We start from the raw sequence: 25,576 nt of genomic DNA, 5'->3' as shown, positions 1-25,576 counted from the left end.
TTAAAACAAGCTCTCTTAGGGTCCGATGAAATCCGTTTTATTTTGTCCCCAATTTCGTTTTTTTCCATTTAAATTTTTTTGAATTGTGTGTGTTTTTTTAATCTTTTCCACTCTTTTTACCAGCAAAGAGTGTGGGATATTTGGAAAAAAATATTACATAATGTTATATTATAAAATGTAAAAACAAAAACCCATCTCAATAGATAAATTAGGACAAAATAGGTCAAATCTCTTCATGCAAATATCTCACGAACGAATCGGCTCCAAGAGCACCACAGCGTGTTTAACTCCGCCCCTCCCCCTGCTCAGTGTGGACACAGCACCGCCGCCACACATCTTGACCAGCCGGCTCTTACAGCCGATTCGTTCGTGACCGACATATGACTACTTGATACGAGCTGGGTGCAAAAATAAACGTTCCTCTCGTCCTTTTTCACTCAGAACCTGCACGTCATCAGTGGGCATTGTAAAATGGTCCTTACATTAAAGCGGTAAAACACAATATAGTGAAAATATACTCATCAGGCCTGAGTCGCACACACACACTCACACACAGCAGCATTAACACACTCTACTAAACTAAGCTAACCCCGCCAGCTTCCATTCATGCTCCCTAAGAGGAGTTTCCAAGGTTTTTCGACGCGGTTTCGACATGTTTAGTAGTGTTTGTGATGACATTCTGCAACGCTCAGACATGTCTGCATGGAGGTGTTGCGTTTTCTTCTTCTTGAGGGTGGCGGGAGCCGAGTGGCAAACAGCTTTGAGGCGCATTACCGCACCTGACTAACGAACCGGCTCTAAAAGCCGGCTCTTTGAAATGAACAGACAGGAGCCGGTTTGCGTTGTTGGGAGCCTGTTGGGAGCTGATTAGTTTTGGTCATTGGTCATTGGTCAAGATGTGTGGCGGCGTTGCTGTGTCCACACGGAGCAGGGGGAGGGGCGGGGTTATACACGCTGTGGTGCTCATTCATTCATGACAAATTTGCATGAAGAGATTTGACCTACTTTGTCTACTGAGACAGGTCTTTGTTTTTTCATGTTACATGATGTTCATTCATTAAGGTTTAAATAAATCCATTTAAGTAATAAGCATTTGATATCATGTATTTTTTACATTGGTAATTCATTTTACACAATACACATCACTTTGCAATAAATTAATTTAAGACAACAAAAAATCTGAGGAGCCACATGGGAGCTGAAAGAGCCGGCTCTTTTTTAGTGGGCTGATCCAAAAGAACCGGCTTTCTAAAAAGAGCCTAAATTTCTATCACCATCGTGTTGGAGTGTGGCCCAGAGTTACGAACGTGATACAGCAACCGGATCGTGGCGGAAGCCGATACTATCCGATCTTCAAAATACAGTGGACCGGCAGCGGACTCCCATCCTGAAGACCAGATCAGGACATCCCTGATTAAGATGTGTCAGCTTTGCTTAGCTGCGAGTAATGAAGTAAAGAAATACAGTCGTGCTGTTTTTTTAGGCTTATCTAATTGTATTTTTGTTCTGCTTTTTTGTTTGGGAATTTGCCGATGATATATAACATACATAATGCAGTGGTTGTTTTCATTTTTAAGAGTGAAAAACACAGATAGCTGTTGAGATAAATATCTTTGGAGGTGGAATTTGGACGGTCGGGCAGTTGACTGTGATGACTGATTGATCCAAACGTGCAGGTTCAATGCACCCTTCAACGTACGCGCAGCACAGCAGTGCTAAACTTTGACCCTGGCAGAGTGCAATCAACTTCACCCAGTTGCAAAGTTACGCAGAGAAAAGGCACCCAAGTGGTCTTTGGGCTTGTGTCACGGGAAGCTGATAAGGTTGCTCAGTCTCCAGTAGTTCCTCTGGGAGTTGTGATCAACAAACTGCAAGGAAGAGCATCATGCTGAGTAAAGATCTTCCAGATATCGAGGTAACGTGTGTGTTCTGTCTAATGTGTTGACTTAAAAGGAAGGCAAAAGGAATGTTTATCTTGGGATAAAATATACACTGTTGTGATCAATTTACGCAATTGTACAAATTCCGTGTTTCTCTTTAAAAATTGATTGTATGGAAACATGACTGAGACCTTGTACTTGTAGATCTCTGTTAGCATGTTAATAATTAGAAAAGAAAGTGTAGGCCTGCATGGTCTTAAGCTGCAGAAATACTTTACAGTAGTGATCCCCTACCTTTTTTGACCCACGGACCGCGTGGGGTTTGTTCGTACATTTTATCGATCTAATTTATCTCATTTATTATGTATTGTGTTAAAAGTACAAAATGAATGCCAACCCACCATCCACCAGTTCAAGCCTGGAATTTTTCCAGAGACATTATTACATCGCTATTGGACGTGTGCGGTAAAAGGCAGTGTGCTAGCATGAATGAACTTGAGACAAAAATGCACATTAGCACTCAATAAGTCATCAAAACTTACCTTTATGCATTCCCACATAGTATCAGCATTTGACACCAAATATGAGGTGAAAGAAAAATGCTAAAAATACAGCAGCAGTAGAGGGAAAGTTAGCACACGCACGATGGACATGCGTCAAGTGAGACGGATGTAACAGAGAGAATCCAGCCACTTTTCAAAATAAAACATGGAAATTATTTTTTCTTTCTGTGCGGCCCGGTTATTTGGTACCGGGGGTTGGGGATCACTGCTTTACTGCACATTGGGCATTCAGCTTGCACGCCCCCGCAAAAATCATGGATTTCTCTAATTTCCTCTGACAGTTGGCTGTTTGTAACACAGCATGCACGTACCACTGTTAAAACATTTTGGCACGTTTATGTCTCTATGCCTCGCTGACAATGTTTTTTTGTCAAACGTTGAAATGACGCGCGGTCATTGAAAATACCACATTCCACCTGTTCATGGTGCGTCTTACATTATCGGTCATTATTAATAATTCAGTATTATTCATGATAGTTTTACAATTATTGTTTGACATGCAGACAATTTGAAATGCATTTACATGATAAATTAAAGGGATTAATGAACATTTAAGGCTGCTTGTTGACATGAATGAAAGGTGGTGGTGGGGTTGATCCCGCTGCCACGTCGTGTCTTTGGGAACAATCACGTCTTCAGTGAAGGTAAAAGTAACCTTAAATGTTCCTTTATCCGCCTCATTCGTTATTTATGTGCATTTTGAACTGTTTTATGCAAAGCTGTAATTGTAAAACTACAAAAACGTGCTTTGTGTTGACATTTTTTAAGAGTCTGATGACATCATAGACGGGCGACGTAACATAGCGGCTCCCGGTTGCCGTTTTGGAAGGACAAGGAAGGACGTTTTGTGATGAAAAAGAAAGCAAATTAGGACTCACGCGGTGTTTTAACAGCATGACAAGAAGCGCGGCATCTTGTACGCTAACCGGAGAGTGCACACAAACCCAGGCAAAATTGTGGCGCAAATTTTCAACATTAACTGAAAAACACGCTAACCGAGGTTGCACAGTATTTTACAAAATAGACCAACCATTTTTTTTTTTTATAATAAAAGGAAAGAAAACAACCCCAAGTCAAAACCAATCCCAGCTTTACATTCAGGGAGGTCCCGATCCACATTTTTTTGGCTTCCGATCCAACTTTTGTTATAGTCTTGCCGATCCGATCCAGTACCAATCTTTTTTCTATTTTTTAATAATAAGCTTTTGTTACAAACATGAATTTATGGACCTGAATATGGCTCTACAAAGCGTTAAAAATAATGCAACCAAAGTATTGCTGAATTTACTTTTTTATTACACATCATGACCAACAATATTGTTTGGCTTTTGTACCAAACCTCAGAGAGTCAGGTCCCTAATCCAATAAAAAATGCAATAAAAGTCCATCCAATAAAAGATCAAATTGAAAAAATGGGTGTGCAAAATACTCTTAGGGTAGGACTAATCATTTGACATGGTTTTACTGTAGATCAGTTAGTGGTGATTTAGAATACAGTAGACGCCCCTACAACGTAAATAATCCGTTCCGAGAACCTTTACGTTATAGGGGTTTTATGTTATACGAAGCGTAAAATACATGTAAATAGCTTAATCCGTTCCAAGATCTTCCCAAACTCACACCTTTGGCCCTTCAAAATATTCAAAGTCCACCAAATATGGTGGGAAAATATAAGAAAACGTTGGCACAAACATAGTAGAGTAACATTCCAATGTAAAATAAGGTAATAAATAAGATTACTGGAAATGAATAAAACTGAAAAACAAAAACAATCCTACCGTTCACGAGATGTCTTGATCAGGAGCGCAAGTGGAGGCAGGAAGGAGGAGGAGGACTAGCCTGAGTCGAAACGCGACTCAAAGAGTCTAAGAGTCAGCTGGTCTCACAGACAAACGCACACGCACTACACGATAATGCTGTGTGCAAAATTTTAATTTGTAACTTAACTTAATTGTTTAAGTTAGTTTCAGGGCGACTACGAAGAGGAAGGAGTTTGAAGGGACAAGCCTGTCTCTCACACAAACTCACGTACGTGCTGTATAACTCAGCCAATGAGATGAGAGCTTAGGCGATGCCCCGATAATCAGCCAGTGAGAGCGTGATGCGTCAGAAGGCGTCACCAAGTGTTAGTCTGAACTTGCACCGACTTGAGGCATTAAAAAAGTGGATTGAAAAAAAAAAGTTCAATAGTAATTTATTGACAGTCCCTAGTATAAACAACTAGCAGTGAGAGCGGCACTTCCCGTGCAACCACCCCGCACCATGACACAGCAGTTCAGGCACAGTGGGGGGCAACTACCGCTGTAGCTACGGAGCCGAATATCCGACATCCAACGTGAAACTAACCTCACCATGATACACTGCAGACATGTCTGCATGTCGGTGTGGCGTTTTCTTCTTCTTGCGGGCGGCGGGAGTCGAGTGGCAACCACCTTTTGAGGCGCATTAACGCACCTACCATGTTGGAGTGTGGCCCAGCGTTACGAACGTTATACGGCAACCGGATCGCCTTGACCTCATGGCGGTAGCTGATATTATCCGATCTTCAAAATAGAGCGGATTGGCAGCCGATCCTGATCCTGAAGATTGGATCGGGACATCCGTATTTACAACATTAAAGCTTAGGTCACAAACAGACGTATGATTTTTTTGGCCGTGCCATTTTTGGCTGGTTTTTTTTGTTTGTTTGTTTGTTCGTGGTGACCGTGAAGAGGTAGAATCTTGGCACGCTTGGAGTATTTACGAAATATCTGAACGTGCATTGGCCACACTAATTACGTATGTGGGCTGCAGGTGTGGCGCACGACAGAGTCCGCAACGTACGAAAAAACTGACATTTTGCCCAAACCAAAACGTGCGAAAGACACACGTTGGCCGTGCGGACGACGTATGAAGTGCGTGAGGTTGTCTTGCGACCTGACAAAAACGTAAGCGCCCGTGGAGTTCGCTTGACATGACCGCTCATCGGAGCCCGTGCGACCGGTTGTGACATAGATTTTAAAGAAATAGAAATGGAGATCACACATTCCGCCAATTGCCTTCTGTCTTTTACGGAATAGTTGGGATTTTTTTGACATGAACCTGTATGACATCCCCATCAGCAGTGACTTACCCGCCCGTTTCGTCCCGCGAGTTTAGTTCTGGTCAGACTTTCGTTAGTTGCTGGGTCCTTTAAGTAAAGAGTTTGGCTTCTCAAGACTAACACATTTGAATGATAAAAATACCTCACCTCACGATATCTGAACTATCCCTTGAGTTAAAGAAAGATGTAGTGTGTGTTTTTGGCATGTGCAGCGTTTCCCATTGCGTGTGTTTTATGGTTCTTGTTTGGCATCATTTGTGTTATGCTGCATGTTGTTTTGACCTTGGACCCATCGTCCAGCCTTGGTGCAGTGACCTGCCAGCTCTTCAGTATCTTATCTACTCCAGCCCAACCGTTCAAACAAGCAAACTTCTCACCACGTTCCATCATTTCTGGGTTTTTTTTTTTCAGATAACAGGCAAAGAATGAAAGCGCCAAGATGGATGCTCGTGTTTTCTTGGACTGACGTGTGCTTCATGTGTTTTTTTTTTGTTTTTTTTTTAGAGCATCTTGGCTCTGAATCCGAGGGTCAAGACTCACGCTCAGCTCATGTCCACAGCAAACAAGAAGAAAGAAAAGAAACACTGGAAGCGAAACCCTGACAGGAGTTGCGACGTATGTTTTTCCATCTTTCGCTGTCTTTCCCTTCCGCTCACACAAAGCTACGAGAGTAATGTTCGCAGAGGAAATCCACACCAAACAGCACTGAGTGTGTGTCAACTTCCACAACTTCCATCATGCTTCCATTGTATTTCCTGTTTCAGTCCTGTGTGAAGTTAGAAAACAACTTTGATGATATCAAACACACAACCCTGAGTGAGCGTGGAGCTCTTCGAGAAGCTCTAAGGTGAGAATAAAAAATACAAAAATCACACAATCCATCTTTACAATCAATCAATGATAAGGTGTTGCTCAGAACAGTAAAAAGCATTTCTGTCAATGTCCCTCATGAGCACCTAACATCCAAAGCCAAAGGTTTTTCCAGTGAAGGCCAATACCCCTTTTGCACTGTGACTGGTTCGGAGCTTTTTTCTTCTCAGAGTTTTGCATTTGTTTTTGCATGGATTTGGATAAAATTTCCAGGAATTGTCGGAAATGGGACATTGAAGGACTGATTACATTTTGGGGGTGATCTGTATCAACGCCTGGATCCAGGCGCGAGCCATTTTCGGCATTTGTGCATATAACTCCACAAAAAAAATGGTCAGAGCACTTATTCGGGACATTTAGACTTCCTGGAACATTGCGCTATCATACTAGCATGCTAATGTTAGCATTGCTAGCATGCCAACATTAGCATACTAGCATTTTTTGCTCTTTTTCATGGCTAGAAACATATACAGTACACTTACCACTATCATGCTAGGTGTTAGCATGGTAACTTTAGCATAGTAGCATTTCTAGCCCTTTTCATAGGTAGACACTAATATGCTAGGTCAGGGGTCACCAACGTGGTGCCCGCGGGCACCAGGTAGCCAAACATAAAATGTGAGTTGTGGATACCAGCATTTTGTGAATGTTTTGGTAAAACAAGCATATTTGATCTGTTTGGGTTGAAATAAGGTATGAAAATCATTTCTACAAAAATGAGTAGATCGTGGCCATTTTCATTTTCTAAAAGTGGCTCTCGCAAGAAAAAACCTTGGTGACCCCTGTGCTCGGTGGTAGCATGCTAACATTAGCATGTTAGCATTTCTAGCATGCTAACATACTAGCATTTCTTGCAATTTTCATGAATATGAACTTAAGCAGAAACTTTCCACTATCATGCTAGGTGTTATCATGTTAACATTAGCATGTTAGTATGCTAACATAATATACTAACATTCATAGCATTTTCAGAGGTAGGCACTTATACAAATACTTAGTGCTGTTATGCTAATGTCAGGATTGTTAGCATTTTTTAAGTTATTCAAACCCTTCCATGGTATGTTGTAATGGTCAAGGAATCTAAGTATGTAGATAAAATAAATGTAGGATAAATATTTAGGGTGTAAATCACAGTATGGGGGGCATTATGGCGCTTGGCGGAGGTTTACGCTCTCTGAGTGCTTTTCTAGTATTATATATACTACATATTTTAAGATTGTAACATCCCCCGGGCTGCACTTTGAACACCCCTGGTCTAAACTTTGTGTACCAGTAGCATCAGCTGACTAAGCTGTCGACTAAACGTCACTTGTGTCATTAGGTGTCTGAAATGCGCAGATGCTCCCTGCCAGAAGAGCTGCCCCACCAACTTGGACATCAAGTCATTTATTACTAGCATCTCCAACAAGGTCTGGCATGCACACACGTGCACACTTTCTACCGTGCACAAAGTGTCCGATGCAATATGCGAGACACAGATGATGTTTTTCTGTGTGTCAGAACTACTATGGAGCAGCGCGAGCCATCCTGTCTGACAACCCCCTGGGTCTGACCTGTGGAATGGTGTGTCCCACGTCAGAGCTGTGTGTGGGGGGCTGCAACCTGTACGCCTCCGAGGAAGGTCCGATTAACATCGGAGGCTTGCAGCAGTTTGCTACTGAGGTAAAACAAGCCGCCAAGCTCTAGAAGACACTCTGATACGTTCAAATGATGTCTAGCGCACGTGGAAGGAGACAATCTTTGGGGGAGAGATGTTAGAACACTGTTGTAAGCCGGGGGGGTCCTGCGTTTTTCCAGCGAGGGCCACATAGTGAAAAATGAAACACATGTAGAAATGCTAACAGGTGATATATATTTCATCTCAGCTTTGTCATACAGGTGAAAAAGCATGTTATTCAAAGAAACTTTCCCATTTTTGCTCTTATTTTTCATGAGTCATTCTGTATTTCATTCATTAGTCCCAATGAGGCTTGAGTGTAATGAGTAGTCATTTCATGAAGATTAAGAAACAGTTCCGTAAAACAGGTCGAGATCCACCCTGACGGCATAGCGCCTTGCGCATGCGTGGTTCCCGGATGCGTGGATCTACACTATGCTCTCAGTGTGGAGCTCACAGTGCACTGACGGCTTGTGACTGCTTTGGGGGCGGGGCAGACGCCTCAGGAGCACCCGCTGCTGCTCAGTGAGAACGCAAACTGCAGATCAATGCGTGCTTTCACTTTTAAGTCCCCAGATACCAGAAATCTCCCCAACGACGCCAGAAAAAGTAACTATTTTGGAAAATATGTTGCCAAGAGGGTTTGGAATGTCGCCAAATTTTCAAGATTCAAGATTTAGCAACAAAGTCGCCGAGCTGGCACCATTGAGCCAGCCAGAGAAGTCCTTTTACCCAGCAGAGACATAAATAGGGAGACTCCACACTTTAATTTCGAACTCCTCTGTTATTTTGCTCATTACGACACACATTGAAACAGGAGCTACAGCACATTAGTAATTCATATTCCAAGAAAGAAGATATTTACCACAGGGTGTTCTTTGCTTTTATGTGCAGCTTTGCAATGTGATTGTATCTTCACAGGTGTTTAGTAAGATGGGCATCCCTCAGATCAGAAATCCTGAGTTGCCACCGCCCGATGAGATGCCACCGCCTTACCATGCACCCATTGCCCTGATTGGCTGTGGCCCCGCCTCCATCAGCTGTGCCTCTTTTCTTGCCCGCCTGGGATACGATAACATTACCGTCTTTGAGAAACAGAAGTACACCGGTGGGCTAAGGTATCATCATTCATCATGTCACATCTGAAAGTAACTTGGGTAGTACTCAATACTGCAGTATGTTTGTCAAAACAAAGTTGATCTGATATACCGTGGAACCTCGGTTAGCGTCCGCCACCGTTAGCATGTTTTTCAGCTAACGTGAAAAATGTAGGCCACAATTTTGCCTGGGTTTGCGCACATCTTGTCATGCTATTAATACGCTGCGCGAGTCGAACTGTATTCCTAATGTATGTTTTTAATCAGAAAATGTTAGCACCTTGTTAGCATCCATTAACTAGCTGACAAAATGGCAACTGGAACCAGAACTACGTTACATCTTCCGTCTATGATTTCATCAGCGGGTGACTCTCCGAAATGTTAACACAAACACGTTTTATAGTTTTGTAATTACAGCCGTAATATAGGAGTCAATATTAATAAATGGAATATTTTAGTAGCCCGAGCATAGAAAACCTGTTAATGACTTTCTACATACAGTTTTTAACATTATTAGAGCCCCGTAGACATGAAATAACACCCCTATAGTCACCTTTACACTCCTATTATTCTGTGTTTACATCGCATTGCAACACTTATGCAGCAGGGACTTGAGCTAGCGGGCTAACAAGCTAGCGAGCTAACTAGTTAGACTCAAATTTATTTCTTCTGAACTTAAGAAGCCAAAAACTTCCACACGGAATGGGAGGAGAACTTTTTTTCACTGCATCATGTGGGACATGCCATGGCTGACTTCATGGCTTCAAGCAGTGTTAAGGCAATGTCACGTAAGCTAATGTCTCAATGTTTTGTGTCATTACTGCCTCCTAGTGACCAGAACACTACATATCACTTGTATTTCAGTATGTTTTGACAAATAATAGACCATTGTGTACCACCAAACAGCCAGCATTTATTCATTAATTCATTTCTGAAAAACCGTGACATAACAAGGGAGCGATAATCAAAGACACAATGCGGCAGCGAGATCAACCACTAGCACCTTCCATTTTGTTGTGAGTTCTTTCTTGAATTCAATCGTGTTTCTCACCTTCATGTCATTATTGAGGTGAGAAACACGATTGAATTGGAGAAATAACTCATGGCAAAACAGGAAGGTGGTGTCCGTGTGGCGTCGCGCTGCCACATTGTGTCTTTGGGAACCCTCACGTCAAGAATCACGTCTTCGGTGAAGGTAAAAGTTACCGTAAATGTTCTTTTTTTCCTGCCATTCATCATTTAAATGTATTTCCAATTGTTTTCTGCATGTAAAGCTATAATTGTAAAACTATAAAAACATGTCTTATGTTAAGTTCATTTGGTTAGCATCCGTTTTGGTTAGAGTCGGACCTTCTGGAACGAATGAATGACACTAACCAAGGTTCCACTGTAAATGGCCCAGCATATTTGGGAATATATCCATCAGAGTGCTGGAAATATAATAAATACATTCAGCCAACTCAAGAAGAAATGTGTTTGTGCTTTCGTGCAGCACATCAGAAATTCCCCAGTTCCGCCTTCCTTATGAGGTCGTGCAGTTTGAAATTGACTTGATGAAGGACCTGGGAGTCAAGGTATGGACGCAAGCAACTTGGTCAGGAGCATTTAAGAAGCACTTACTGGTTATGAGTGTTTAAGAAGCACCGAGAAAGTGCAGACCTCCACCGAGGCTGAAACCTTTGTCATCTGCAAAGTTATTTACAGTATGGTTTGTTTCCTTGGATGAAATTTTATTTGGATGCTACATAAGCATCTTGTAATCGGGGAAGTGGACCCTTGACCCCTAAAAGAGCAGGCATGGTCGGAGCATTTCAGCCAAGAGGAGAAGAAGGCAGATTTACCCTGTAGACAATTTGAGATTTATGGAGTGTTTTATTAAAAGAAACTTACTCTAGTGCCCCACTGGTAAAAAAAACGCTGAAATGAGGACAAGGCCCCAAAAAAAAATTTTTTTTAAAAGTCTGATTGTGTGACGCACACGTACAAACAAATCCATGCTGATGAAAACGTAAATTCCTCAGCAGAGTAACTTGATAAGCTCAGTTTATGCACTTTTAAAAATGAAAACCATTCTTGATGGAAACACTCACTAAGTATATTTGTCTTTACATATTGTTATATTTCACATCATATTGCAATACATCACATGTTTTTCTTGGCGTTGGTGCCAGGTGGTGTGTGAGAAAGGTCTTGGTGTGAACGGAATGACTCTGACTTCCCTGAAGGAACAATTCAAGGCCGTCTTCATTGGAATCGGTAAGTGACTTCACTGCCACAAATGCAAAAAAAAAACTGGAGACGCCCATAAAAATGTTCTTTTTTGCCACTCTAATGAAGCGTGGGTTGTGTGCTTGAGAAGGTCCTCCAACAAGAGGTCATCAAAGGCCTACCTCACTCATGGTGCAACCAAAAATAACACATGGAACTGTACCACACAGGTTTACACTCGTGCAAAACAATACTATTTTAAAACCCACAAGGCATGCTGGGTAACTTCCGGTGAGCTTCCCAGCATGCCTTTCAGGTTATAAATCAGGCATTGTTTTGCATGTATATTAGTGTGCAAGCATCTATTTATAATCCACGTGGTTATTTTTGGTTGCACCGTGAGTGAGGCAGGCGTTTGGGTTGATAAGCGCCTGTGAGTGAGGTTGTAGGTCAGTGGTTGTCAACTGGTGGGTTTGGACCCAAATGTGGGTCACGGGTCTTTGCTTGTGAAAAAAATTAAAAATAATAATTGAATGACCCAGTGTCTTTGAATGCACCTCACGTTCTTTTCTGTGCTATCCGCATGCTACACTGCCGCGAGGTGCGCGCCATGTTTCTGGCCGACGTTGTCGCGCTTTAGTGGGACAGGAAGGACATTGAATGGAGACTTGACATAACGTAAACTGGCTGACACACAGCTGCAGATATCTGCTGGAGAAGAGCGCACCATAAAGAGACAGCGTCCCAGCACTGCAGCTCACTTTGTCTTGAAAACAGTCCCTTCAAATATAAGCTATATGAAAGGTTTGAATTGAAAAATTACCACAATTTGGATCCCGCAGCCTAACCAGTTGAGAACCACTAGTGTAGATATGATCCACTGCATATCAAGAACAAGTTGAAGATTGGCTGACTTCTGTGCAGCTCTTTTCACCAGCGTAGGACAAAGAAGATGAATTTCTACCACAAACTGACCACTTTTGGAGATTAAAAGAACAAAATGGCGACTATGTGGGGATCTACTTTGGTAACTTTTCAAATGTGTGTGGGTTCAGGTCTCCCCCAGGCCAACAGGGCAAAAATCTTTCAAGGTTTAACCATGGATCAAGGCTTCTTCACTTCTAAAGACTTTCTGCCCATGGTGGCCACAGCAAGCAAGAGAGGTATTGCAGTCCACACAATATAAAAAAGTCCCCACAAACGAATGCGGCATCATTCTGTCGCTGTGGCTTCAGGTATGTGTCAGTGCCGCTCAGCTCTCCCTGAGTTGCGAGGAGCGGTGATCGTCCTGGGAGCAGGCGACACTGCCTTCGATTGCGCCACCTCTGCCCTCCGCTGCGGAGCCAAGAGAGTGTTTGTCTGCTTCAGGAAGGGATTCACCAACGTCAGAGCTGTTCCTGAGGAAGTATGGATGTGCATGGAGGATTGGACGTGTGGACAACCAGAAAGAGTTGAGTAAGTTTTTTGTTTTGTTTTTTTTGCTTAGATGGAGTTGGCGAAGGAGGAACAGTGTGAGTTCCTCCCCTTCCTGTCTCCGCAAGAGGTCATCATGAAGAACGGGCGAGTTGCTGGCTTACAGTTTTGTCGCACTGAGCAGACTGAGGAAGGCGACTGGTTGGAAGATAAGGACCAAGTTGTGAGGCTGAAGGCAGATTACATCATCAGTGCTTTCGGTTCCATGCTCAGTGAGCCAACAGGTAATCGAACTCTAATGCCACCTGATCATGCGCCAGTATTCCACTATGACAATATTCAAGTTTCCACATTATTCAGGTTCTCTTCTCTTTTTATTGTCCTTACTTATGTCTGCTGATTATTATTATTATTATTATTATTATTATTATTATTATTCTGTGTGTAGTGAGTGATGCCATGGCTCCAGTCAAGCTGACCCGTTGGGGTACTCCTGAGGTGAACACGGAAACCATGCAGACCAGTGAGCCCTGGGTATTTGCAGGGGGGGACATTGCTGGACTGGCAAACACCACGGTGGAATCAGTGAATGATGGAAAACAGGCCTCATGGCATATTCACAGATACATTCAGGTACTTCATTTCTCTAATAACTAGAATATTCCCGGGTATTCCCAGGGTTAAAGTAGCCTAGGCCAGTTTATACCCCAAGTATACTATAGCCTAGGCCATTTTATATAACAGACTAGGCCAGTTTATTCCCCCTGGGCCTGATTATATCGCCTATCAAATATATTTCATATTAATAACCACATACTAAAACTGAAATGCAATAAAAACATTCATATATTGGCTTACATTTTCCAGGTTAAATGCAGTGTTCAGTTGTGTTCTGCAGATTTATACTCCACTGAGCCAGATTATACTTGAAGTTTTAGTAGTATAACACAATGATTAACACAAACGTTTGCTGAAAATATATGTTTATTTGGACAATTTGACAACATACTACATACTAATAACTACCTAGCAAATGATGATAATAATAATAGTAGTAATAATAATAAATCCACGAACTATCTAAAAAAAGGTGAAAGGTATACAGTATTACATTAGGGGTATAAGCTGGCCCAGAGACGTATATTCTGGCCTTAGATGTTTTATACCCCAAAGTATAAACTGGCCCGGGCCAGTTTACACCCTGGGGTATACTCTGGCCCAAGCCATGTTTTGGCTGGTGGTTAATTTGGCCAGCTACACCGGTTTCAAGGTATACCATGGTATGAAAAAAGTCACGGTTTGGAGTCAATACAGAAAAAAACATGAATTAAATTTGTATTGGATTGAGTGAAATACTGTAAACAACACATGACTTGGTTGGTTGGTTGTGTGGGAGTAAGACTAGCTAAGGCACTCCAGGGTCTTAATGCGCTAACGGGGCTAATGTGAAGAGATACATTTTCAACTTGACGCTCCTTCTCCATCTGCAGTCCCTGCATGGCCACACGGTGGATGCAGTACCAAAGATGCCGTTGTTCTACAGTGCCATTGACCGGGTGGACATCAGTGTCGAGGTTTGTGGAATAAAGTTTCCCAACCCGTTTGGCCTGGCTTCTGCTCCTCCCACTACCAGCACAGCCATGATCCGAAGAGCTTTTGAACAAGGCTGGGGCTTTGCGTTGACCAAGACATTTGGACTGGATAAAGTAAACACATACTTGCTTGACAATGTTGAATTCTTCTAGTGAGCTTGTTATGTCATGAGTAGCCTCTACTTCTCCACCTGTGCAGGACCTGGTGACCAACGTGTCTCCTCGTATTGTGCGCGGTACCACCTCTGGTCACGTGTATGGACCAGGTCAGGGGTCGTTCCTTAACATTGAGCTGATCAGTGAAAAGACAGCAGCCTACTGGTGTCAGTCAGTTGCCGAGCTTAAGAAAGACTTTCCCAAAAATGTAAGTGTTTTCACCTTTTAATTGAAGCGATGGCTTTTGTAAAATCCTACTTTCTTTGTCAGGTTGTCATCTCCAGCATCATGTGCGGTTATAACAAGGAAGACTGGACAGAGATAGCCCAGATGGCTGAGGTGTAGTCCCCATATCGACAAGTTATCGACAAGTTACACCTGGGGATGCTAACAGTAATTATAACATCTGTTTAGAAATCAGGAGCTGATGCCTTGGAGCTGAACCTGTCGTGTCCTCACGGGATGGGAGAGAGAGGCATGGGCCTGGCTTGCGGGCAGGTACATACATACTCTACACGTACATTCAAACATTACATTAAGAAAGTAAGGAGTCACTATTGGATTGACTATTTATATTTGACATTAGGACCCCGTGTTGGTGCGTAACATCTGTCGCTGGGTGCGAGCTGCTACTTCCATCCCATTCTTTGCCAAACTCACACCAAATGTCACCAACATTGTTGACATTGCCAAGGCTGCCTATGAAGGTATACACAAAATAATATTCCACTCGTACGCTTCTTCCGTGACTCCTAGATAGGCCGCCACAAATTAATTTGGACCACAACAAATAGATTTGCTCATAAACACATTATAACTGGACTGTTTGTGAATGTAGCCTGTCGTTATAACTCAGTACAGTAGATGGCGGTATGCATCTTAACAGAGAATAAGGTCTGCCAGAGAATAAGAAAAGGTAGGAAGGCAGGAGCAAAAACTGGTAAGAAATGTGTTTTACAGGTGGAGCAGATGGAGTTACGGCTACAAACACAGTCTCGGGAATGATGGGACTGAAGGCAGATGGCTCGCCTTGGCCAAGTGTTGGGGCTGGCAAACGCACCACATATGGAGGAGTGTCAGGTAAAGACACACAAACGTGTCAGCAAATGTGCCACTTTAGTTATACACTACAGGTAGAATGAGCCAGAATGTCGTCAGAATGAAAATTCCTAGTTTATTCCTGGATATTCCAAGTGCATTCTAAAAATGCTGACTGCATTCCAAATATTAGGGCCCATTCTTGTGGCCAGCCCAAATGTTTTGAGCATGCTAAAAACTTTTGAGGCGGTTTCTAAGTGGAAAAATATCTAACGGCATTGGAAAGGTATTCTAATTGCATTCTGACTGCATTGTAAATATTGTTATGGTATGCCAAGCGCATTCCAAACATTCTGATCGCATTCGGGGGAAAAAACGCAGCCAGCTGCCACTGAAAAGTCATATGCCAAGGAAAAAAGGCCAAGGTAACTCCAACAATGGTCGCCGGCATGTACAGTACAGAATTGCTGAATAGAGGTGCTGGAACCCAAAAAGCCCGCTAAAACGTCACTCACCATTGACGCGTCACCAATTCGCATCACGTCATGCCGCCAAGGAAAAAAGGAGCCAAGTTAACGCCACCAGAGGCTGCCGGCGTTGACAGTGCAAAGGTGCTGAAAAGAGGTGCTGCAACCCAAGAAGCCCCTGAAGAAGGCAGCTCTTATCCCTGATGATGCAGCACCTCCCAACCAGACTTGGGGAAGCAATGGAATGGCAGTAATACAGCGATCAAAATGCTTTCTAAATATTCTTACTGTGTTTTAACCGTATTGTTAATACTTTTACTGTGTTCCAACTACATTTTAGTCAAATGTGCAAGGATGATTCTAGACAGGTTCAAAACACAATGTGAGTATGCAAATGGCATACGAATTTCAAATCCTGTCCCGAATGTGCCACAAATGTTTTAACTTTTTCATTCCGGCTGGTTCTGCTTGATTTGTGCTTAGTGTGACGTGGGCTTTAGTTGTTGTTAAAGGAGTTGTTCTTGCCCTAGTCAAGCCAAAGTAATGTGACAATGCAGAACTCTGCTATGGGTAAAAAAAAAACCTTAGAATTTCTGATTCAGTTCTTAATTAAACATCTTAATTACTGGGCCATAGTGAAGCTGCATGCCCTATTTAATCAAAAACTACTGGAAACTTTTTGTGTTACATCAGTGGCTTCAGAAACGCACCACCTTTCAAATCAGTTCTGAACATTTTGAGTAATGCTGATAAAGTAATATTAATGATATAGAACTAGAACTAGAACACAGAACTACACTTGTACTGATAATAATCACGTGTGCAGGTAATGCCATCAGACCCATCGCTCTTCGAGCTGTCTCAGCCATTGCAAGAGCGCTTCCGGGCTTCCCAGTTTTGGCCACGGGGGGCATTGACTCTGCAGAAACTGGTCTACAGTTTCTGCACGCTGGTGCCTCGGTGCTGCAGGTAAAAATATTGCTGATAAGGCTCAATATTGATGTTAAGTAACCAAATGTGCAGTCCTGTAAGGAATAAGACCGCTAGTGGACTCATTGAAGTACAGTACAGTGAAACCTTGGTTAGTGTCATTAATTTGTTCCAGGAGATCCGACTCAAACCAAAACTGGCTCTAACCAAATCCATTTTTCCCAGAAATAATTGGCAACCAATGATCCAGTAAGCCAAAAATATTAACACAAACCGTGTTTTTATAGTTGAGCAATTTCAGTTTTACATGCAGAAAACGCTTTGAAATGCATATACAGTAAATGAGGAATGAAAGGGATACATTTTTTAACGTCACTTTTACCTTGATTGAAGACGTGATTGTTGACAAAGATGGCAGTGTTTTACTATGACTTATTTCTTGAATTCAGTAGTGTTTCTCACCTTCTTTATCAAAATGCTGCCACTCGTGGGCTATCTTGCAGGCATGATCGAAAGAAAAACTGTGTTAGTTAGCAAAAAAACTACTGTGTCAACCGCCGATAACACCATAGACGGGCGACAAAGCTTACTTCCGGTTCCTGTTGTCATGTATTAGCAAGCTAATGGGCGGCTAAAAAGAAAATTAATTAAGAAAAGAAAATACATTAAGAACACGTCTCAAGAAGCCTTTCCCTCGATTAAGAACACAGTTGCACTCATGCGGTGTGTTAATAACACAACAAAACGGGTGCCATATTGTACACTACATGGAAAATGTACACAATCCGAGGCAAAATTTTCAATGTTGATAGATAAACATGCTAACCGGAGTGTACGCTAACCAAGGTTGCACTGTACTTAGAAATACAAAAAAATAACATGCTAGGGGTGTAACAATACATGTATCTGTATCGAAACCGTTCAATACACATGCGTACCAACCCGTGACCCCTGTATCGAACAATACGCAGTTTCATATTTATTTGATCAACTTCAGACGCCGCTCTGTGCTGAAAGCTCAGTGGATCTGCGACGAACTACTCTGGTTTAGGTTGCAATGTCAAGCATAGAGCCACTGAGTTCCGCCTCCCATATTCATACCATGCTGAAAATGTTGAAAAATGTGAAAAATGTTGGCAATTTCAATAGAATTCAAATTAAAAATGGCAGGGTAATTTATTTTTTGTATCGAAAAAATATCGAACCGTAACACAAACGCATCAAACCAAACTGAACCGTAAATTTTGTGTATCGCTGCACCCCAAACACATACTACATTTGACCTTTTGTGTATGTAATCGTTATATTTATAATATTGATTTTTTTCTTTATATTTGATTACGGTTGTCCCTTGCTACATTGTGGCTCGAATGTCGTGGTTTTTCGAACATTAATTAATTAATAAATGATTGTTGTTTCGTGATTGACTATGGCCTATTATTAGTAAAAAATATATTGAAAGACAAGTTATATGTAGTATTGTGGTCACTAGGCATCAGTAATGTTACATTGATGAGACATGATGTTATATTACATGACCTTAACACTGCATGTAGTCAGCCATGACATGACCGACATGATAGACTGAAAAAAAGTTCTCCTCTCGTTCCGTGTGGAAGTGCTACATTTTTGGCTTTTGGCATTTGAAACCTTTCTTAAGTTTAGAATAAACAAATTGGAGGCTAACTAGTTAACTCATGAGTTTGCTAAGTCTAAAGCGCCGACTGGCTCTTCCGTCCCTACAGAGATGCCGTAGCTTGAGCAATGTGGTGTAAACAAAGAATAATAGGAGTGTAAAGGTGACTATGTAGGTGTTATTTCATGTCTACAGGGCTCTAATAATGTTAAAAAATATATATTTATAAAGTCATAAACAGGTTTTCTATGCTCTAACTATAAACATTTTCCATGTATTAATATTGAATCCAACTTTGCGGTCAGATCTGGAACCAGTTAACCGCCATATTGCTTTTCCAGTATTATCATTACCATTTTTTGATTGCCTGGAAAAAGTCCTATATGCCTTATACTGTAAAGTGAGACATGGATTCTGACTTACAAAGCATCCATATGGTATACAGTACGTACATTTGAGATTAAAGGTATACATTTCTCAGTGGTTTCCTGTGTTTGGTAACCAAAGGTGTGCAGTGCTGTTCAGAACCAGGACTTCACTTTGATTGAGGACTACTGTGTGGGTATGAAAGTATACTTGTGTATTTTGCACTGATTTAAGATGTTTGCTATATTATGAATCAACCGTGTTGATGTTGATGCTGTTTGTGCACTTAGGTTTGAAGACCTTGCTGTACCTGAAGAGCCTTGACCTGAAGGACTGGGATGGTCAGTCTCCTCCAACTGAGAGACACCAGAGAGGAAAACCCATTCCAAGACTGGAAGACCTGGTTGGACAGGTACAACTACCAGTACTAGGGATGTCCGATAATATGGGACCACGGTCTCTCAGGCTGGCAGCTATCGCCCCAGGACCCAAAAAGCCTGGTCTTGATTCTGACAACCTCGCAAATTTCCGGCCCATATCCGACCTCCCCTTCCTGTCCAAAATTCTTGAGCGTGTCATTGCTGCACAAATTCAAACTCATGCCGTTCAAACACCCTGTTTGAAGCGTTTCAGTCCGTCTTCCGTCCCAAGTCACTAATCATCTTCTTCTCTCCTCCAACTGCGGCCATCTCAGCTTCCTCATCCTCCTGGACTTCACCGGAGCTTTTGATCAGCCATTCTATCCCACTGTCTCGCCTCAAGACCAGCTACAATATCATCGACTCCGCTCTGTCCTGGCTTCAGTCCGATCTCACAAATTGACAAAAGTTTGTGCATATCAACTGCAGGCTACTAAAATATGAGTGACTGATGAAATGGCGTCTGAATGAAACAAATGAATGCCTCTCCTTACTGTAGATTGACGGCTCTCATCAAGGGGAAAAAGGCCATCGCTGGCCTTTTGTGCTATCCAAGTGCAAAACATGCGAGTACTGTTTTGTGATGCGTGATGTTATTTGTGTGTGTGTAGAGTCTTCCGAGTTTTGGACCATTTCTTGAGAAGAGGACGGAGGCCATTGCACGGTACAAGAAACAGACGAAAGGCGCTGCTGGCGCAGATGCAGAGGAAGCCAACATCACCAGAATTAGCACACCTAATAAACCAGTTCCAGCTGTCAAGGTGCGGTGCAGACACACACACATTTGGAGCAGTAATCTGCCTGGTGTGTGTTCAATTTAAAGCTGCGCGCACCGTGCATTAACATGTGTGTTGTATGTACGTGTGTTTATGGTCTTGTTTGTAGGACGTGATAGCAAGAGCATTGCGCCACATTGGAGCGTACCAAGAACTTAACAATATGGAGCAGGTACTCATTTCTTCATGGCTTACTTGTATCGGACGTTCAGTGTTGTCTGGAGCGTTTGAATACTTGACCTAACTAACTAAAAAAAAAACAAATTTTCCCTCCTATGATCACTAATGTAGATTTTTTTAATAACATGAATGTTCATATACAGATATGGAGTTACTTTGAAAAAAGGTGAATTTATGTAAATATGATGATAATCTAATTTATCCCAAACAGGTCCAGGCTGTGATAGATGAAGAGATGTGTATCAACTGTGGGAAATGCTACATGACTTGCAACGACTCAGGCTATCAGGTAGGTCTTCAGTGATGTACCCGGGCTCACCGGGTGTTTCAGGTCTTACATCAGACACCCTCACCTGGGTGATAAAGCCGGGTGTGATCAGGCCTCGACTTGTGTTCAGGTCATGCACTACACCACACAGCCCCCCTCCTCAACCAGAGCCACCGTGAAGCCTTTTCAGCAGCTTCCATAATGTTTCTCATGGCCCTTTGACTGTGCAGCCTATAGATGCCTAGGAGACCCATCCATCCATCCATCCATCCATCCATCCATCCATCCATCCATCCATCTATCCGGCTTCTTCCGCTTATCCCAGGTCAGGTCGCGGGGGCAGCAGCCAAAGCAGGGAAACCATTGGAGAGAGACAGTCTCTGTCCTGGGTCTTCCCCGAGGCCTCCTACTGGTTGGACGTGCCCGTAGGCGTCCGGGAAGCATCCTGACTAGATGCCCAAGCCACCTCATCTGGCTCCTCTCTAAGTGGAGGAGCAGCACTTCTACTCCGAGTTTCTCCCTGATGACAGTGCTTCTCACCTTATCTGTAAGGGAGAGCCCAGCTACCCTACAAAGAAAAGTAGTTTCAGCCGTACCCGCGATCCTGTCCTTTCGATCACTACCTAAAGCTCATGACCATAGGAGCCTAGCAGTCCAAGGACTTGATATAGGGACTGGTCTGCAAAACCCCTGCACATTACTCCAATGGGTTGGCAGCTACTTGGCCTTCTTCCTTTCCAGAGCTTTCCCCATCCGATCTTCCAAGGGGACAGTTAGCTCCAGTAGCACCACCGGTCTGCTCTGCCCGGACATCAACACCATGTCAACCTGAGTGTTGTTTCTGCAGTGCTGTTTGGGGAATCTCAGCTGTTTCCCACGGTGCACCAGTAGTTGCCAGTCCTTTTCTGTTGCCAGCAGACCTCCCTGGGTCTTCTTCTTTGGGGGCTGGGCCTTCTCATCTGCTGGAACAAAGCTGATGGTACACTTGGAGGGGTGTTGCTGTTTATTGATGTTAATTCCAGTGCAGATAGTGTCCGCTACTGCCTGTAGCACCTGAGGAAGTGTTCTCATGATCCCTTAGCACAGTTGGCAAGCAGGTGAGTCCACCAGGCTCCAGGTGAACAAGTTGGCGGGCCTCGGGAGAACATCATACACTCACTGGACTAGGAACTTGATGTGATGTGCCTCCATCTTCCAAAGTTCTGCCAGGTGGTCTTACGGCCAGCTGCATATTCCCACTTGGTCCAGGACCCATGCTTGGACATGCCCGGTGGCATACCAGCATAGGAACTGGCTAATCTTCCCTTCAAAGCCCTCCACAGTTCATAGACTCTAGTTCATAGACGAGCAATGGCCAGAGGAGATGAGGCAGGTTGCCATGCAGGTATATCCAGCCCAGATGTGATTCAGACCTCAGGAATGTGACCTAGAGATGACTTTGTCATTCAAGGTCATAGGAGACACATTGCAAACACTCGTCCGCTCCCACATTAGGCACACCCGCACATTGTAATGAGAGCCAGTGCGGTCTTTATGGAAAATTCTACCTTTGCACCGTCTGACACGCATTACTGTGTCATTATCATGGTTATATTATGATGGTTGTACTATGCATAACATTCAAAGGCTGTCAGTGCTTACTAAATGCAGGTGTACATATTGAAGTGTCCTGTGAGTAAAAGAAGTTCTTCATTGTCCGTCGTTTCATGTCTTTACAGGCTATTACCTTCCACCCGGAGACCCATCTTCCGTCTGTAACTGACAACTGTACTGGGTGCACGCTGTGCTTGAGTGTCTGTCCAATCATAGACTGCATCAAGATGGTTGCCAGGACAACAGCCTATCAGCCCAAGAGGGGTGTGCCCATCAGTCCTGTCTATTGAAGGATGAGGCAACTAAAGCCAAAAGTCACCATTTCAGGCCTAAGACGCAGGGATGTCAATTTGGAAATCTGTCACAGTGCTGATATTAATGTGCTTTTAACCATCCCACTCAATTTAGGGATTTACAAGTGGCTACTGGGGTTTTGGTACCAGATAAGACTGCCCCCTTGTTTTGTGGGTCTCATGTTGTTCTCATGTCCTTTTCATTTCCACGTAACATCCTGGAATTGGCTGTTATCATCAGGTCTCGATAAAACTAGTATTTAAGGAACACATATGTTACATATGAGTGCTGTCCCGCCCTTAAGGTGCTAACAGTACGTGACACATTGCCACTGATCCATGTCATTCGTGATTTATGACCAATGATGGGTGCATTAACAGCTTTCAAACTGCTTACTTCTTCTGTGTACTGATCTTTGCAGAAATGATTGTTTCAAGTTCATAATCTATGAATCAAACCTGTTTTTTTTTTTTACTCCACATTGATTATTTTAAACAAATATTGTATGATAGTATTGGACTTAAATGGCTTCTCTAGCATTAGATGCAGATGGCAGAATTTCCTTCAGAATCAATAAAGTATCTACCCAACCTAACCTCATGCTTTGTCTTATTCTACCAACATCAATTAGGAGTTGTACTGTGCGTAACACAGCTTTGCTTTCCATCCATTTTCTATGCCCACTCGGTTCACGGGGACTTTGCTTTCCATTAATGGCGAATATAATCAATTACTATTTCACTGTAGTGGGTTATTATGCACCGATATCTATAGCGACGATCTGGATGTTGCTTTAGTCGCCATTGTTCACTACTACTATCACACAGGAAGCTAAGTCAGTCTCAGGAAAACACTGCCCCCGAGCGTTTTGGTCAGAGCGTTCCAAGCCACGAGCTCAGGCCTTAGCATTAAAGGGACTCTATACAACGGTTCCCTGGCTTCCTGCTTTGAGAATGTAAAGTACGCCCCGCGTAACACACGCACCCAAAGTAGTAATGCTTGTTATCAGCTATTTACAGCAATTTGGCTCACTAATTAGGCAAATTTTTCTAATTTGAAATGAATACACAGCCTATCTAACACTAACATGAATGTAAATTGTCACAACGAGCAATTTAATAGCAGATGAGTGTGTGACAGCCATGAATGCCAGTTATTTTATGCAGTTTTAATCGTAATTGTTATAAATATAGACTTTTTGGTGCGCAATCTGTTCTTTTAAGCCACTGTGGTAACATATGCTAGCCGGTGGTGGTGTTCTTTAATTGTTTTAGTTAAAAAAAAAAAAGTCATCTTGAGCCGGTCCCTTTAATCTCATGAGACATCTCTCGACGGCACACGCCACTACCAAGCTACATCTTAATTACTTGACATATCTCAAGGCTTTTCAAAAAAGAAACGCAATAATTGCTTTCCCTGGTAGCTAATTACTATTATGAAAGACTAATTCCATTACTAATGTACTTACTTTTTGGGGAGAGTAAGTAATGACATTTTTTTAAGCAATTTGCCCACCACTGGCACCACACATACAGCAAAGATGACACTAGTTATTATTGTTTGTTTATAGTGCTCCTTAGACCTTATTCTGAAACATCGATACTTTCCGATACCAGCTCTTCGTGCTCTAAAATTGATTCTCAAATCAAAATATCGATACTTGTGATACTTCAATCATTTGAGGTAATGTTGTTGAAACAAACTGAGAACTGGTAATAAAGATTTCATTCTTACAGTACAGTCATGTGAAAAAATTAGGACACCCCATTAAATATTCAGTTCTTTATTAAGAAATGTTCACATATCAATGTCTGATCTTGTTTTTCTTTATCTCTGGAAAAGAAAGTGATTTAATTGCAGGTAAACAACAACAATTAACATTGTTTTACTCATTAAACAAAATATATCAACAAAAATGCATATTCTAACTGAGGAAAAGGGACACCCTACCACCTAATAGCTAGTGTTACCCCCTTTGGCTGAAATAACTTCAGTGAGATGCTTTTTGTAGCCATCTACCAGTCTTTGACATCGGTCTGAAGAATGTTTGCCCCACTCCTCAACGCAGAATACTTTCAGCTGTGAGATGTTTGAGGGGTTTCTTGCATGTGCAGCCCGTTTCAAGTCACCCCACAGCATCTCACTGGGATTAAGATCTGGGCTTTGACTCGGCCATAGACGAGGTCATAGGAGACACATCTTTCTGATTGTAGAGGCATGCACTTTCACATCAACAGTAGCAAGAGCCTGCTGTAGGTCCCGTGATGACATTTTAGGGTTTTTGGAGACTTCTTTTAGCATCTTGCGGTCTGCTCTCGGGGTGAACTTGCTTGGACGGCCAGACCTGGGCATGTTGGCAGTTGTTTTGAATGTCCTCCACTTGTAGACTATTTTCCGGACAGTGAAATGGCTGATTTTATATTCTTTTGAGATCTTTTTAAATCCCTACCAGACTCATAAGCGTCTACAATCTTCTTTCTGAAGGCCTCAGACAGCTCCTTTGATCTCACCCTGGTGTTTTCTCTCACTTCAACAGTCATGGGCACACCAAACTAAATGTGAGGTTTAAATAAGGCAAGCCTCCTTCAAAACACTGGGTAATGATGTTCTAATCATGTGCACCTGATCTGATACACTTGTGTTTGATTTTAGCCATTTTAAGTGGGATTGAATGTGGGGGTGTCCTAATTTATTCTTCAACAGAAATTGCATTTATTTAAAATGACATTTTACAGAAAGTTATAAAAAATCATTTTTTTAGTTTTATTTGTTTAGTTCTATTACTTGAATCTCTCAAGATTGTTAAAATTGATATTAAATATCCATATGACCAAATATGTTAGAAAACACACAGGCTTCCTTGGGGTGTCCTAATTTGTTCACATGACTGTAGTTCTTAGTAATCTATCATTTGTTTTAATGGTTTTATTATTTGAGTTATTTTTTTCAATGATTTTAAATACCAATTTCACATGTTTTATATGACTTTGTCCTATTTTTTTTCTGTTGTTGTATATTAGCTTGGCTATATTGCAAATCATTCAATGAGTACATCAGAGGGACAGCACATGTTAGAGGTTTTGGAGATAAA

At 42.3% G+C, this 25,576-nt stretch overlaps 1 protein-coding gene across 3 annotated transcripts; it reads left to right on the top strand.

The window, feature by feature from the left end:
• The first annotated feature begins 1,603 nt into the window (after positions 1 to 1,603).
• dpydb (dihydropyrimidine dehydrogenase b) lies at positions 1,604 to 23,080 on the top strand. 3 transcript variants are annotated; one of them, XM_054767739.1, is made up of 25 exons: positions 1,609 to 1,915; positions 5,937 to 6,140; positions 6,290 to 6,372; positions 7,717 to 7,804; positions 7,896 to 8,057; positions 8,974 to 9,170; positions 10,642 to 10,723; positions 11,321 to 11,405; positions 12,413 to 12,520; positions 12,593 to 12,762; positions 12,844 to 13,054; positions 13,219 to 13,403; positions 14,261 to 14,476; positions 14,562 to 14,726; positions 14,789 to 14,857; positions 14,933 to 15,016; positions 15,105 to 15,225; positions 15,479 to 15,598; positions 16,850 to 16,992; positions 19,097 to 19,151; positions 19,246 to 19,367; positions 19,986 to 20,135; positions 20,260 to 20,322; positions 20,542 to 20,619; positions 22,317 to 23,080. In XM_054767739.1, exons 2-25 carry the CDS (start codon positions 6,075 to 6,077, stop codon positions 22,479 to 22,481), a joined length of 2,988 nt encoding a protein of 995 aa, XP_054623714.1. In that variant the 5' UTR covers positions 1,609 to 1,915; positions 5,937 to 6,074; the 3' UTR covers positions 22,482 to 23,080. The 3 variants fall into 3 exon arrangements, 2 of the variants coding, with proteins under 2 accessions (XP_054623714.1, XP_054623713.1); XM_054767738.1 differs by having other exon boundaries at positions 1,611 to 1,915; positions 6,030 to 6,140; XR_008569565.1 differs by lacking the exons at positions 16,850 to 16,992; positions 20,260 to 20,322; positions 20,542 to 20,619; positions 22,317 to 23,080 and having other exon boundaries at positions 1,604 to 1,915; positions 6,030 to 6,140; positions 19,986 to 20,013.
• Positions 23,081 to 25,576: the final 2,496 nt, after the last annotated feature.

This window comes from Dunckerocampus dactyliophorus, chromosome 2, assembly GCF_027744805.1.
Source record: "Dunckerocampus dactyliophorus isolate RoL2022-P2 chromosome 2, RoL_Ddac_1.1, whole genome shotgun sequence".
Lineage (NCBI taxonomy): Eukaryota > Metazoa > Chordata > Actinopteri > Syngnathiformes > Syngnathidae > Dunckerocampus > Dunckerocampus dactyliophorus.
This window is presented reverse-complemented; position numbering and strand designations above follow the sequence as displayed.